Source organism: Theropithecus gelada, chromosome 8 (assembly GCF_003255815.1).
Source record: "Theropithecus gelada isolate Dixy chromosome 8, Tgel_1.0, whole genome shotgun sequence".
Classification (NCBI taxonomy): domain Eukaryota; kingdom Metazoa; phylum Chordata; class Mammalia; order Primates; family Cercopithecidae; genus Theropithecus; species Theropithecus gelada.
Genome location: NC_037676.1, coordinates 100963850 through 100980137, shown reverse-complemented (window position 1 = coordinate 100980137; position 16288 = coordinate 100963850). Strand labels below are relative to the sequence as shown.

Sequence of the window (16288 nt, the reverse complement as noted above, 5' to 3'; positions counted from 1 at the left end):
CTCACAGTTTTGGAGGCTTGGAAGTTCAGGATCTAGGTGCTAGCAGATTTGGTGTCTAGTTAGGGCTTGTTCCTCATAGATGGCACCTTCTATGTGTCCTTATTTGGCAGAAGGGATTGGATGGTTCTGTAGGGACTTGTTTATGAAGGCATTAATTCTATTCACGAAAGTGGAGCCCTCATGACCTAATCAGCCCGCAAAGGCCCCACCTTCTAATACCATCACGTTGGTGATTTGCTTTCAACGTAAGAATTTTGCAAGAGACAAACATTCAGACAATAGAAGACACTGTTTTGCCTTCAAGTAGTTTCCATGTTATCCAGGGCATTTAGAGGATGAGTGTATAACTAATCAGAGTACAAGATTAAAATATGGAAAGCTCTGAAGTTGAAATATTAAAGAGTGCTAACACTTGTCTTGTATTTTATATTTTAGAATAGTGGTTCTCCATGTTACTCACATATTAGAATTGCTTGGGAGATGTAAGAAAATATTGTGCCTTGTCATCACCCCAGATCAGTTAAATCAGATTCTTTAATGGCTGATAACTAAGTTCTACAAGTGCTGAACTTCTGATGTGATCCAGTTAGTATTTGAGTGATTTCTTTCTTTATGGGAAACAAGATGCCTTTGGCTCACCTCGTAATTTCCCTGCCCTACATCTGACATAAGTCAGTTTCTCTCACAGCTCCATGAGGTTCCACAGCTCCATGAGGTTTCAGACTTCACGACTCAGAAGATGCTGGTCTCCTTTCTGTGCTTCACTGACTCACTCATTATTTATGACTCAGCTGAAATCTCATCTTCCCGTACCCTTTTAGCTCACATACCCATTTGGGCTAAGTCGTCCTTTGTAATACCCATTGCTCACATGTATTTGAGCACTTACACTATTTTATTAAAATGATCTGATATGCATTTTTGTCTTCCATTAGACTCTAAATTTCTTGAAGAAGTTAATATATTGCAGGTATGGATACATTTATGTGCTTACAAAAGTCAGTTGAACTGATCATAGGACTTCTATCTGAGAGAGTGAAATTTATGATAAAGTTCTTTCAGTGTTGGCTTTTGTTCACTTTTACTTTTCTCTACAGCCATGTTTTATGATATTGTTGAATTGTATTAAAGGGATATTATATTTCAGTCTTGAAAGATGGTTAAGATTTAACTGGAAGCATTGAGTGTATTGGTATTTAAATAGTGCATGAGTAAGAGGTGGTTGTGGGGCAGGCTGGAATAGGTGACAGCTTGCGGGGTGGTATCAAATGAAGCTGTTGCAATTGCAAGTATAATTTTTTTAGATACTTTTAAATATATATATGTATAAAAAATAAAGTCAGGATCTCCTTGTGTTGCCTAGGCTTGTCTTGAGCTCCTGGGCTCAAGCGATCCTCCTCCCTCAGCCTCTCAGCTCAGGGACTGCAGGCATGAGCCACTTTGCCTAGCTGCAAGTGTAATTTTTAAAAGTTAAAAAAAAATTAAAAAGCCATCATAGTAAAAATAAATTTTAAAGACACTTATACAATCTTGTACATAATTGCTGCTATGAATTGACAGTTTAAATTTTTAAGATTCTATACCATCTTTTAGTTTTTATTGCTGCATACTAGTCATTTTTATGCGAAAGCAGTCTTTACTGTTTTACTCCCTCATTTTTACTTTTTAAGAACTGTTCTTTGTGGTTTTGTAATTCACACATTTGTCACTTTTTATGGCAATATGTTACTTTATGTTATTCATATATAGTTTACTTAGCACCCTCAATTGTTTGGCTTTTTTTTTCTTCAGTTTTCTACTGTTAAAGATAGCAAAACTATAATCATCTTTGTTACAAATACTTTTCCATTTTTTTCTAGAGACTGAATGTATATAACAGAGCCTTTATCTTAAAATTATGTGCAGCAGAAATTTAGTGGAAACATAGAGGTAATGTGAGGTAGCATATGCTAAGGAATCAAACTTGAGTTCTAATTTTGACATTCAGTTTACTAGCTGTGTGATCTTGAATAAGCTAGCTTACTCTTGTGAGCCTCAGTTGTAAAATTAGGTTAATAATAGCTCATATTATTGAGCATTTACAATTGTGGCAGGCATTATTCTAAGTGTTTTACATGTATTAATCTATTTAAAATTCAGAACAGCCTTAACATTCCTATATTAAGATGTGGGAACAGAGGCATAGAGTAGTTAAATAGGTCAGATAGTTACTAATAATGGTGCTGTTATGTACCCAGTGCCGTCTAGAGCTGGTTCTCTTATTTGCTTTGTACTGCCAGAATACCAGGTGCACCCTCTCCCTTAATTTGGTTTCCAGGCTGGCACATTGGCCTTTCTTGGCCAGATTAATGATTGCTACTGGAGCTGGAGTGAATCGTGAGTTCATGGTGCCAATACTTTAACTCTGTGCTTACTGTGGAAACATTATTATAGGAGAAATATTCACTTTAGATTTACTATTCTCTTCAAAATTTCTATATATTTCATTTTTGCTTTTGAGGGAGTGGTGATAAAAATTTAGATTCACTTTTTTTTTTTTTTAAGACGGAGTTTCCCTCTTGTTGCCCAGGCTGTAGTGCAATGGTGTGATCTCAGCTCACTATAACCTCCGTCTTCCGAGTTCAAGCAATTCTCCTGTCTCAGCCACCCAAGTGGCTGGGATTACAAGTGCCTCCCACTACGCCTGGCTAATTTTTGTTTTTTGGGAGAGATAGGGTTTCACCATATTGGCCAGGCTGATCTCGAACTCCTGGCCTCAGGTAATCCATCTCTCTCAGCCCCCCAAAGTGTTGGAATTACAGGCGGGAACCACCGTGCCCGGCCTAGATTCACATTTTTATATTAACATCTAAAAGGTCTTTTCCTATCCTTCCCTGTTTTTCCTCTTCTCCATCCCTTTTCTAACTAGCAATTTAATATTTGTTTAGTATAATTTTACCTTTCAATTCCTAGGCAGTTAGAGTGCCAAGGTTTTTTAATACCCGGTAAAAAGTGCCAGGGTCTTTTTATACCTGGTAAGGGACATGATAAACATCCAGTTCAACCTCCTTACTTGGAAAAAAAAACAAAATGATACTAAAACCACACAGTCAGGTAGTGATTTAGAACTCAAGCCAGTTTTTCTGACTTATGTCCAGTATTGGCCTCATCACATTGTACCGTTTGCTTTTATTTGTACTGTCTTTTATAAATTAGTGTAATTACTTTATTTCCTTTCCAGAAATTATTTTTAAATTGTATTTAGCTTGTTACCTGTGTATTATGTTTGCTGTCAGGAAACAGCTATATTTGTTACTTCTTTGTAGTTTTATAGTGTTTTCTCATCCTTTATCTCATTTATTTGTTGTAAAGATAACCTTTTGCTCATATATCTGAGGTTCTTAAATAATGGTATGAATTTCTTTGTTATTCTGGCATGCCCATCACTTCTATACATTCACAAACTCAGCTGCTGTAGATTCAGACATGTGTTGACTCATTCCACTGAGATTATAAAGTTCAGTCATTGTAGCTTCTCATTTTCAACCCTTTCCACATCTCCTGGGTACTCTTGCAGTCTAAGGCATGACATTTCAGGCATGAAGATAATTAGTTGTTTTGAAGCACCTAGATTTCTTGGCCTCTTAAACTACTTGTGATCAGAGTAGTTCTTTTAGAAACATAATCAGAGGTTTGGTATGTAGTTAAGCAACACATTGTGTAGAAACAAACACAAGGATAATCATGTCATTTATTTTACTAACATTCTTCAATCAAAATGGTGTTAGAGATAAGATAAATTATATGGCTGTAATGTGTGTCCCTGTGATTTGGTTGGTGGCAAGGGAATGAATTGTTAGTCTAAAGTGAGCCACTGATTGCCAAAACTTTCTGTAGAAGGGGCCTATTACCTAATCAACTCATGTGAAACCTGGAGATTCTTAAGAGGATCCTCTGTGGTTCATTATTAGGTTAAGTTAAATTAGTACAGTAAGGCTGGCAAGAAAATCTGTTATTGATGATCTAATGTTAAAAAATGGAAATAAATGGCATAGTGGTTTTCCTGGAGACATTTTGGTATAGATCATACGCTAACACTTATTTGTTTGGACTGTATGCTTGGTGTTCATGCTTGTTCAATGCATATTTGAGGGTAGACTGTGACATTTTAGGTTCACTTTATGAGAGTACTGGGTAAATAAGAGTTAGAGTTAAGCTTTTTATCCTTGGGTTTCTAATAGCTACTGCTAAGGTGAGCCTTATATGTTAAGATTATCTGAAGATAAGACTGCAACTCATTGCCTCAAAGTTCAAAGGAGAGCATTGGCTTCAAGGACATAAATCATTGTGTTATCCACCAGTTTACAACAGAAGTGCAGATGAACAATATTTATCTAGACAATCTAGTGTAATTTACCTGTAGTTTGAGGTCAGTCTATATAGGGGCTCATGTAAGTCCTTTGAACTGTTTTGCAGAGATGAGAGTTCAAATTTATTTTTATTCTCTAGTTGGAAGTAGCAGGTGGTTTTGTGTGCCTTTTCTAGCAGCTGCTTTTAACCCCATTTTACTCATTTTTTAAAGCCTTATTAGGTTCTGCCTCAACTGTGGAGCTGTCTGAGTTTCATTAGGTTATTTGCAGGCAGAATTTCATTGTCTGGCACTCTGTTGTTTGCTATTTGTTTCATATGTGTTTGGTTTTTTCTCCACAAGTTGACTGTGAGCTCTGGGGGTCTGAGATATGTATCCTATTTAAAATCTGTAATAGCCAGGTTTACAATATCTGATATTTAAAGGGACCATCACATAAAGTAGATAATTGAGCCAGGCTAGATAGGGCTCATGCAAGAGGAAGAACATATGTCCTAGTTTAAATGAGCCTAATTACAGCAGATTCATACCTTGTGGCAATGTGAGATTGATGTTGTCTGAACGAAATAGATCCACTGGCACTATTTGGCCTGTGGCCCTTTGTTTTGATACCTCTAAATTATAGCATTATTCTGAACACACAAAAATGCTTTATAAATATTTGTTTGATTGAAAGATGTTTATTGTTTTGTAATACTGGCTACACTGCTTTTGAAAGACTACCATAGATGTAATAAGTATAGCATGACGTGAGGTATACAAAAATATTCTAATCTATTAAAGAATTTACCTTTTTTGAAAGAAGATGCATATACTGGTAAAAAGATTGACTCTTAACCTATAATCAACAGACTTGGATATTGAGTCTTTGCTGCTGTGTCCACAGAAAGTCCATTGGATCACTTTCCAAGTTAGAAACCAATGATAATGCATTGTAGTAAATGGCTGCATATTCTGAGGGCATTCAAAAGAATGATACAGGGAATTATTAAAATACCTGAGTGCCTTACAATTTAAGGTACCTATTTCTTATTTCTTGAATTCTGGAGTAATTTTTCATGCTTCCCTTTTTCACCTCTCCAAAACAATATTATTAGCATGTACTCTTGGTTCCTCTTTTGAAGTATCTTATGCTTCATTTCTTCCATTTCATTCCTGTAGATACTATTCTAGTTTGAACATTTTATTGCTCATGTTGGGACATCTACATTAGCCCCCTAACTGACTTTTATATTTCATATTTAGAATGTCTTCAGGTTTTTGTTTTTGTTTTTTTAATCTACTTCTTGGACTCAGATTAAAAGCAAAAGCATGCCAGGGTGACTGTCTAGGAGGCGAGAGATGAGATGGAGTCTTTCTGTGGTTTTTGAATTTTGAGCTATCTGAATGTATTGTCATTACCACTAAATTATTAGTACTGAATCATTAGTGATAAATTAAAGTAGTGTATTACTTTGAAATTTTTCATTTGAAATTTTGACTTGTATTTAAAAAGAAATAAAAGTCTTGGCACTATCAAGTATTACTTCATATTATAGCAGTAATTTTACTTAAATATTCTGGATTGCAAAAGCAAATTAGACTCCTACTACCCATTTGAAGCAGCAGTACTTATATAAAACTGAAACAAGAAGTAAATCTGGCACGTAGTAGCAAAATTTGGGAATATATCTGTTTAGGGAATATCGTTAGTGGGTCAGAAATGTAGTCTTCTTTGGAGACTGATAAAGTAATAGGTAAAATAAAGAATGATGTGCTCAATGAGCTACAATTCAAATAGAGGAAATTTAATGGGAAATGATTACATTAGGAGCAGATGGATTGGCTTCCTGAACTTCAGACTTACTGGAAATCCTAGAACAGCTTAAATTTGTTTTTCAAATTTAGAGTCTGATAAAAAGATAAAGAGATTTGTTTATTTGATTGTGCTAGTGTGATTCTTACTGTCTTTTGGATATTTCATTTGCACTAGGCTATTTTTATGATTCCCACAAATCCACCACCAACATTCAGAAAGCCAGAACTTTGGTCCGATGATTTCACCGATTTTGTTAAAAAGTGTTTGGTGAAGAATCCTGAGCAAAGAGCTACTGCAACACAACTTTTACAGGTCAGTGCTTGTGCCTCAAAAGGAAGGATATTTTCTTCATACCTTTCAGCTTTCTGACATTGGCCAAAACTGCTGTGTGTTTCATAACTGATTTCTAAAGATGTAAACCTCCATTCCCCTCCTCTTACCTCTCCTCTTTGTTCTCTTCTTTTCTTTCTTCCCCTCTTATCCCCTCATTCCCCGCAGTGTTGTTTTAAAACAAAATTTCCAAAGCATTCTCCTTTCAGAAAAGAATCTTTGTCTTCATAGTTGCTATTTCTCATGTTTTTTTTTCTTCTGTTCCTTGACTCAGCATTTGTCCTTTGACTTTTTGCTCCACTATAAAATATGTAAGTACAAGATCCCTGGACTCCTTGAAGAGTTTATCACGTTGTAAATATCAGTTACAGGATTATCTAAAGGAAGAGCTTCAGAGTTTCACTTTTTTTTTTGATAGAATAATTGTAAGTAGACTTTGTATCCAGAATGTCAGTAGATTTTAAAATCTACCTTAAAATTTAATGCAAATGGAAATAATTTAATATTTATAATAGTTGTTTGTGAATCTTAATTTTCCCAACAGAATAGCCTTAGAACTTTCAACTAATAATAAGCATGTCTCACGTTAACAAAACTTGATATTTGCAAAATGATTTCTATTGTTAAGTAACAAAGGGATGAAAAACATGGTTCTTGTAAAAAGTGACTTCCCTGTCTCTAAAAGAATCATTGGGTTAAAAGGACAAAAAAAGAAAAAAGGGAAAAAAAAAGTAACTTTCCAAAGTCCTGTTTTTCCAGAAGGGTGTGTTGAGGGGTATGGGAAACATGCTCTTAAGTGTAATGTTTATTGTTATGAAAGTGTAACTTGGTACTCAATCTCCATAGATGCCAGTACAGCAATATCTATTTAAAGTAAAAATCCATATATTCTTTGATCCAACAATTGCACTTCTAGGAATTTATTCTACAGAAATATTTAACCATGTGTGATATAACATATGTGTAAAAATATTCATAGAACATTGAAATTTTAAAAGATTGGAAAGATCCTAAATATCTGTGAACAAGTTGGAAACAATTTAAAGTCTATGAAAGAGAGTGATTGGAAAAATACACCTACGTACGCACAACATATATACCTATCTTAATGCTTATAATGGAGTATCTCTAGAAAAATAAGCAAAAAAATGGCCTCCAGAGAAGGTAACTAACTATAGATGGGGGAGGACTGGATGGAGACTTGCTTTTTGATGAATACTGTTTATGAGACTTTTGAGATTTGGGTTATGTGCAAATATTACCTTTCAAAAATTAATGGTTTAGATGGTAAAAATTTATTTTTCCACAAAAAATTGATTAAAACATTTATTTTGAAATATTGTCAATATTCCTTTGAAATATATGTATGTGTTATATATGTGTATGTGTGTGTGTGTGTGTGTGTGTGTGTATTATTTTATTTTATTTTTTATTTTTTTGAGATGAAGTCTCACTTTGTCACCCAGGCTAGAGTGCAGTGGCACCCAGCTCACTGCAACCCCTGCCTCCCAGTTTCAAGTGATTCTCGTGCCTCAGCCTCCCAAGTAGCTGGGATTACAGGTGTGTGCCACCATGCCTGGCTGATTTTTGTATTATTAGTAGAGACAGGGTTTTGCCATGTTGATCAGGCTGGTATCGAACTCCTGACCTCAAGTGATCCACCTGCCTCAGCCTCCCAAAGTGCTGGGATTACAGACGTGAGCCACCGTGCCCGGCCCATATATTTTTTGAGATAGGATTTCACCGTATTGCCCCAGCTGGAGTACAATGGCATGATCTCACTCACTGAAACCTCTACCTCCCGGGCTCCACCTATCCTCCCGCCTCAGCCTCCTGAGTAGCTGGGACTACAGATGCATGCCACCACACCCAGCTAACTTTTGTCTGTTTCATAGAGACAGGATTCACCATGTTGCCCAGGCTAGTCTCTAACTCCTGGGCTCATGTAATCTGCCCACTTTGACCTCCCAAATTCCTGGGATTATAGGCATGAGCTATCTCGCCCTGCTGAAATATATATGTATTTTAAAGTAGTCCAAAGGGTACTACCTTTGGATTCCTAGTATCCAGTACTTAATACATACATAGTAAAGGTAATATGTGTATATTTAACCTAACAAACTTCTGATTTAAATTTTTTTTTTTTTTGATAGGATAATTATCTTTGGCCTCATTAGAGTCTTATTTGGCAGGAAGCCTAGAAACCATTCTGTCTCTTCAAGGAGTTTTGTATGTCTTATCTGTTATGATTTAAATTAGCTGTCTCCAACCTTTTTGGCACCAGGGACTGGTTTCATGGAAGACAGTTTTTCCATGGATGATGAGCAGAGGTGGGATGGTTTCAGGATTAAACTCTCTGCCTCAGATCATCAGGTGTTAGTTAGATTCTCATAAGGAGCATGTAGATCCCTCACATGCGCAGGTCACAGTAGGGTTTGTACTTCTGTTAGAATCTAATGCCACTGCTGATCTGACAGTAGGCAGAGTTCAGGCTGTAATGCTTGCTTACCTCCTGCTGTGCAGCCCAGTTCCTAACGGGCCACAGCAGGTACCGGTCTGCAGCTGGAGGTTGGGGACCCCTGATTTAAATCATAGTTTAACTCTCAGTGGACAATCTGATTGCCAAATTTTTGTTGACATATATCTATAGCTTACATGTACAGATTATACCATATTCATTTCCAGTAAACAAAGAAACAATATTTAAAAAGAAATTCATGATGGATTTTAAAAATAGTGATTGATTTTCTATGACACAGAATATTGTATAAATTTTTAAAAATCATAGATGGGAAGGATCCTTTGAGATTATTAAGTTGAAATTTTAGTAGTTTTTAAAGATAAAGAAATTAAAACCCTAGAGATATTAAAAGACAAGGTTCAGTTTCAGTCTATTAGCACTGGAGTTCCTGATCTGGAGATGATCCTTATACCTGCTGGTGGGCAACCTGGAATCTAAAGTCAGTAAGTGACCAGGCACGGTGACTCACACCTGTAATCCCAGCACTTTGGGAGGCCGAGGCAGGCGGATCACTTGAGATCAGGAGTTCAAGACCAGCCTGGCCAACATAGTGAAACCCCATCTATACAAAAAATACAAAGATTAGCCAGGCATGGTGGCACGTGCCTGTAGTCCCAGCTATTTGGGAGGCTGAGGCAGGAGAATCACTTGAACCCGGGAGATGGGGATTACAGCGAGCCACGATCGCACCTCTGCACTCCAACCTGGACAACAGAGTGAGATTCTGTCTCAAAATAAATAAATAAATAAAGTCAGTGACCAGTCTTCCATGATCTCTTCCGTTTGTGTCAAGTTGGAAAACACAGGTACTTACAACGCAACTTCAAACAGCTATAAAAACAAAGACAGTGTCCTAGAGGAGAGTAGAGCAATAAGAAAGGAAAGACTCCTGTCCTACTCTAAAAATTTTTGACAAACTAGTAGAAAGGTCACACACACACCCCAAAAACACACAAAAAACTGAAGTTATATTATTTGAGAAACGAAAGACAGAAATGTTAAAAAATTACAATACAATATAGAAGTTACATTCATGATGCACAGCCTATATGATTAATAAATGTAAAAGTAGAAGAATGGATACAGTAATCACAGATACCTCATACAGAAGAAATAGGTCATTTTAGGGAGGAGAAATGGTATGAACAATACGAACAAAGACAAAAAAATGGGAGATGTATTTTAGAACACAGTAAGATCTGCTTAGCCAGAGCAGAAACACCAGTTAGAGAAATAGTGTCAGAGTTTAGATACAGACAACAGTAAAGTAAGAAGGGTATACTGATGCCTAGGATGAGATGCCTCAATTTTGTCTGAGAGCCACTTTACTTACATATGTAAACAAGAGAATATAAGAAAAGAATGTCTTTGATAGCATAATGTTGCAGCAAAATATAGAAATAGAATGAGGAGGCACTGTAATAATACAGGTGTGAATTGTTAAGGACCTGAGTTTAAAAAAATAGTTGCCAAAATAGAAAATAGTAAATCTGATGAAAGAATGAGGGTTTAGTGACTGATTATATATTAACAAAAGCGAGAGAAGACCAACACTACAGAAACTAGAAACCAGCAGAATTACATTTATTTAACAAAGTATAGAAATTTCAAACTACATCATACTTTATCTTCTCAGGGGAATGTATAAACTACCCTTCTAAGCTGCAGTTATTTTTAAGAAAAGCCAATATACTTATCTGGTTCATCCAGTTTACCACAACCCTGCTTTTATGCAGTTCATTGTGAATTCACTCTAGTGTCATGCTACAGTTAGTCTATAGAGCTTAACGTTCTTAATCTCAAAATCTCAGTATGTCCAATTTCATTTGTACTTGTGCTTTTCCTGTATAACTGCTGCAGACATGGTTTTGATCAACAAAGAGGAAGTGGCTAATAAAGTTAAAAGGGTACTTGAAGAGCAAGGCCATATTATTTGAGTATTCTTGAGTCAGAAGAGAAGTTTTATCAGACAAATTGCCAATTTTTTAAGTACAGGTGCTCCTTAACTTACAATGGAGTTAGGTCCTGATCAACCCCAGTGAAGGTTTAAAATATTTTAAGTCAAAAACGTGTTAAAATACACCTATCCTAGCTTAGCCTAGCCTACCAAAAACGTGCCCAGAACACATAAATTAGTGTAGTTGAGTGTTTTGTAGACACAATTGAATGTGAAAACACAAAACACATTATCCAAAAAATGCTGACAACACAGTACACTATAGAATATTGATTAATTACCCTCATTATCGCATAGCTCACTGGGAGCTGGGACTTATTAATAGCTCCACGCTCAGCATCAGAAGAGAGTATTGTACCATATATTACTAGCCTGGGAAAATATCAGATATCAAAATTCCAAATATGGTTTCTACTGAATGCATATCACTTTTGCAGCATTGTAAAGTTGAAAAATCCTAAATTGAACCTTTGTAAAGGGACTATGTGTATATTTTTAAAGGCATTTTAAGATTAGCAGGAAGTAAAATTAAAACTGCAAAGCAACGTAAAAAAGAATGCAGAAAAAAGAAGATGGCAAATGTAAAACATTTATGATAGAATATTATGATAAAACATTTATGTTTTACATAATGTAAAACAATTATGATAAAAATGGCATTAGCATATAATTATATGCTAATATAATGGTTAATTTTTTTATTAAATAATATTTAGTTAAGTACTAAATGGTTCACTTAGTTCATAAGATAAATGCAACTCCATGCTTTCTACATGAGCTAAACTTACAAACTTATATAAAATCCAACTCATGTTTCTATGTGAGGCATACTTAAAAGAATTTGGGTTAAAAGTTAAAAACAGGCAATGAAATTTTAATAAAACACATAAAAAGATACTATGAATAACATGATTAAAAAAAGCAAAATTGACAGCAGAAATCAGTAAATGAGGAAGGAGTCACTTAATATTGATAAAAAACATAATATAAAGGATGATACAGTTATAAACTTCGTATATTAATACAGCATTGTATGTTACAAATTAAAGACATAAGAGGTTGATCTAAATAAATAAATTGGGATATTTTGATATTCCGTTTTCAGTCACTGAGAAACAATTAGGCAAAAAATAAAGATAAACATTATCTGAATTATATAGTGATTGATTTAATAGAAAAATCAAATTTTATGTTTAATAAACAAATTACATCTTTTTGTTAAATGCTTAGAAAAGTATATGATGCCAGTATGAGATAGAATAATGAAACAGAATTAAATGCCCAGAAATGGTATATAATATACAAAGGAAACTAGCATATCGTGAAGATAGCCTTTTTTTTTTTTTTTTTTTTTTTTTGAGACGGAGTCTCGCCTTGTCGCCCAGGCTGAGTGCAGTGGCGCAATCTCGGCTCACTGCAAGCTCCACCTCCCGGGTTCACGCCATTCTCCTGCCTCAGCCTCCTGAGTAGCTGGGACTACAGGCGCCCGCCACCTCGCCCAGCTAGTTTTTTTTTGTATTTTTTAGTAGAGACGGGGTTTCACCGTGTTAGCCAGGATGGTCTTGATCTCCTGACCTCGTGATCCGCCCGTCTCGGCCTCCCAAAGTGCTGGGATTACAGGCTTGAGCCACCGCGTCCGGCCGAAGATAACATTTCTAATCAGTGAGGGAGAAACAACTTAAAGTAAAAATGGTGCTGAGATAACTGCCTGCCTTTGGGGGGTGTTGGGAGGATTAACTTAGATCTTCACCACAACACACCAAAGTAATTTCCAGATGGATTAAGGTCTTAAATGTTAAAAAAAAGAAAAACAAAAAATGGAAATAGGAAAGAACTAGGGATTAATATAGGAGAATATTTATATATTCATTCTATTGCAATAAAACAAAATAAAAATGGATGATTTGAATATATATAACTTAGAAAAATGCATGAATGGCAAAAAATGGAAACTAAAAAATATATATGTAATATGTACGTCAGGCAAGGGGCTGATTATATGAAGGGTTCTGTAAAGTATTTCAACAAGAAAAAGATGAATGTACCAGATTCTAAAAGGCAATAAAGATTTCCTATTTCTAAATGTATCTAAAATAAAAATTAAAGAGGGTGAGGATTCTTAAACCACCTAAAGTAATGAGAAGACAGAAATTACTGCAGATCAACCTGTCACATTCTTGATGATGTATTTTAAAAATTAAGACTGCTTGAAAAGTTTCTTCTTTTAAAATCTGAAATACTTCCTCTTAAATTTTGTTCATGTTCTGAATTATCAATTTCTAAACTGATGGAGTTCAAAATTAATGATTTATATAAAAACACTTCAGATAAAACAAGTGCTTAAAGTGAGTTGAAGAAGGGATTTCTGCTGCTAGACAGATTGAGTAACCATATTTTTCTCTGTACTTATTAAAGTACACCTGAAACCTTGGACATTATAAGTATATAAAACAAGCATAAAAAGACTGAAAGGTGGAAAGAAGGCAATAGACTTGCTAGAAATGGTGGGACCCAAGGAAAGACATAACTGTGAGTGAGTTCCCTGGAGTTTCTTTTTACCTCATTTATCCCACGCTGGGTAGCGGAGAAGCCAACAACCCAGAAACAACATTGGACACAAACTAAAAACCTGCTCTCTCAAGCAGAAGGACGGAGAAATGGACAGCCTAGTAAGACAGAAAACTTTCAGACAATAACCGTTCTACTCTAGCCAAACACCACCAAGAGAACTATGGCCTACCCCACCAGCAAAGGCTAAATGGAGAACCTAGACTTCCACCCTTTTGAGGCTGTCCAGTCCTTCTGAGGTGGTGTCAGAGAAGACTGAGTGTCAAGCTAAGGCTTTAGTCTCCACAAGGCAGTGCAGAAAGTATCGCCTCCCTAAGTGAGGAGTGCCAGTGAAGACCATATGGGAGCCTGGACTTATACTCCTACCAGGCAGTAACAAGAACCCAACAACCTCCCTGTTGGAGTGGGTCAGAGGCAGTCTGGTGAAGGGTCAGGACTTTCACCACCAATCAGCTAAAATGAGACTACTCCCCACAGTACCAGTATAGGACTCTGGGAGAACCTGACCTCTCACCCTTATCCGTTGGTAACAAAGAGCCCTCCATAGCCCAGGCCAGGAAGTGGAACACAGTATTTCCCCCCACATTCACTTAGTCACATAAAACTACCTGAATGGGTTAAGCTGAGAAATGTAGGGTCCAGTTGGGCAATTGTAGGTCCAACCACAACTCTGTTTTGGTGTATGACCAGGAGTCTCTACCACAGATATGTTAATAGGACTTAATTTATCTGGTAAGATTAATCTATAAGTGTTCTAAAATAATTTATTGGTTCTTTACAATTGATTTTAGTATTTCTGTACTCTGAAAAAGTTCTTTCTTATGGTTGTCCCAAATGATATGTTTGCCAGTCAGTTTAAAGCCTCTTTCAAATATCTGTTTCTTCTTCAGCACAATTTTTTTTGTCTTTGAATATATTTTTGTGTTCTATTGATGTTTATTAAAATAACTCAGGGCTGGGTGCAGTGGCTCATGCCTGTATTCCTAGCACTTAGGGAGACTGAGGGGGGAGGATCACTTAAGCCCGGGAGATCAAGACTATAGTGAGCCATGATTGCACCATTGTGCTCGCACCTGGGCAACAGAGCAAGCCCCTGTCTCAAACAAACAAATAACTCACTCGCTCACTCACTCACTCACTCACTCAGGTCACTTTTACCCGATGCTATCTACTGACATATAACTATGAAAATTACTGAAACTGATTGCTGCCCCAAATTTAGGTTTTCTATCCCAAATTATAACCTTTCACTCTACTTTCTCTCGTGTCCCTCCTTCTCAATAAAAAGAAATTTAAAACCTAGGTCTATTATGATAGTTTTCCTTCTCTTTGTCAGAATTGCAGAGAGCTTAGCTATTTTAGCTAGATCGGGGTGATATTTTTTAAAAAGTGACAAGTTATTTTATATATGGTAAAGAAATTAGGCAACATTCATTTTCTGAAAAAATATTTTTGTCTTTGGAAGAGGTTAAATTACTTAAGATACAGTAAAACAGAAAATATGTTAAAGAAGTAACAAAATAGTTGCTTTCCTTTTGGCCCCTGATTTTGGCTGTCAACTTATTAAGATTAACTAAATTCTGTAACTCAGTACCAAAAAATTTTATTTTTATGTGTAATATAATCTGTAATCATATTTTTAACTTAATCTTTTTTATTCCTAGTGTACACTTCATTTGGACAATTAGATCTTTAAGGATAATGTAGTTTTATTAACAGGGTTGCATTTTTGTATGTGTGCTTTAAGTTTTTTTTTTTTTCCTTTTTGAAAACAAGCCCCAAAGCAAATTCTTTATTTCTAGGCAGTGGCCATATTCTGTTTTCTTAACCTATACATTTAATTCTAGATGAAAAAACAATTGTTGAAGCCTGTGATCCTGGTTAACATTTACATGTTGTTTTAACATTTGTTAGCTATAATTCAGAAAAATCTTTTGAATTTATACCATTGAATTTTACTTTTTTAGCATCCTTTTATCAAGAATGCAAAACCTGTATCAATATTAAGAGACCTGATCACAGAAGCTATGGAGATCAAAGCTAAAAGACATGAGGAACAGCAACGAGAATTGGAAGAGGAAGAAGAAAATTCGGTTTGTAATTATCTTCAAAAAGTTGATTTTTTTCTGCTGAGTTATTTTTCTATAATTCTGTTTCTTTAAATAAAAGCACTTACTGTTTTATTATACAAGTAAGATATGTTTTTTCATTGAATCTCAAAATATATTTGGTTTGCATTATACATTTGCTATCTTTTTCTGATGTCTTAAGAATTAGTGATTACTGGAATGTAATGTTGATAGGATGAACTTGCACAGTACCTAGTATCTAGTTGATACTAACTCTGGGTTTGTTAAATAAATATTGTCTTGAATTTGGACAATTTTGTGTCATATCTTCTGGAATTTTCTTTTAACTGGTTGCCAGCTATGTTGTAGATAAAGCGTACCGTAGCAGAATAGGAGTTGCAGGTAGGACATAAAAGGGCCTGGCATATAAAACTAGCCATTAGTTCCTTTTACTTTATGCTGATGTTACTACATTTAAATAATAAAATAAAATAATTGTATTTATTTACCACATTTTGTAGTGTCTAATACTTTTCTTTTGAAACAGTGTCTCACTGTGTTACCTGGGCTGGAGTACAGTGGCGCAATCTTGACTCACTGCAACCTCCACCTCCCAGGTTCAAGCGATTCTTCTATCTGGGACTACAGGCGCACACTACCATGCCTGGCTAATTTTTGTATTTTTAATAGAGATGGG

At 35.6% G+C, this 16288-nt stretch overlaps 1 protein-coding gene across 3 annotated transcripts in view; it reads left to right on the top strand.

The window, feature by feature from the left end:
- STK3 (serine/threonine kinase 3) overlaps positions 1 to 16288 on the top strand; it is a 466952-nt gene that overhangs the window by 320522 nt on the left and 130142 nt on the right. For all 3 annotated transcript variants that reach the window (XM_025393760.1, XM_025393762.1, XM_025393761.1), the window contains 2 exons: positions 6321 to 6458; positions 15490 to 15615. In XM_025393760.1, the coding sequence (XP_025249545.1) occupies positions 6321 to 6458; positions 15490 to 15615 (264 nt within the window). The remainder of the gene's footprint in view (positions 1 to 6320; positions 6459 to 15489; positions 15616 to 16288) is intronic.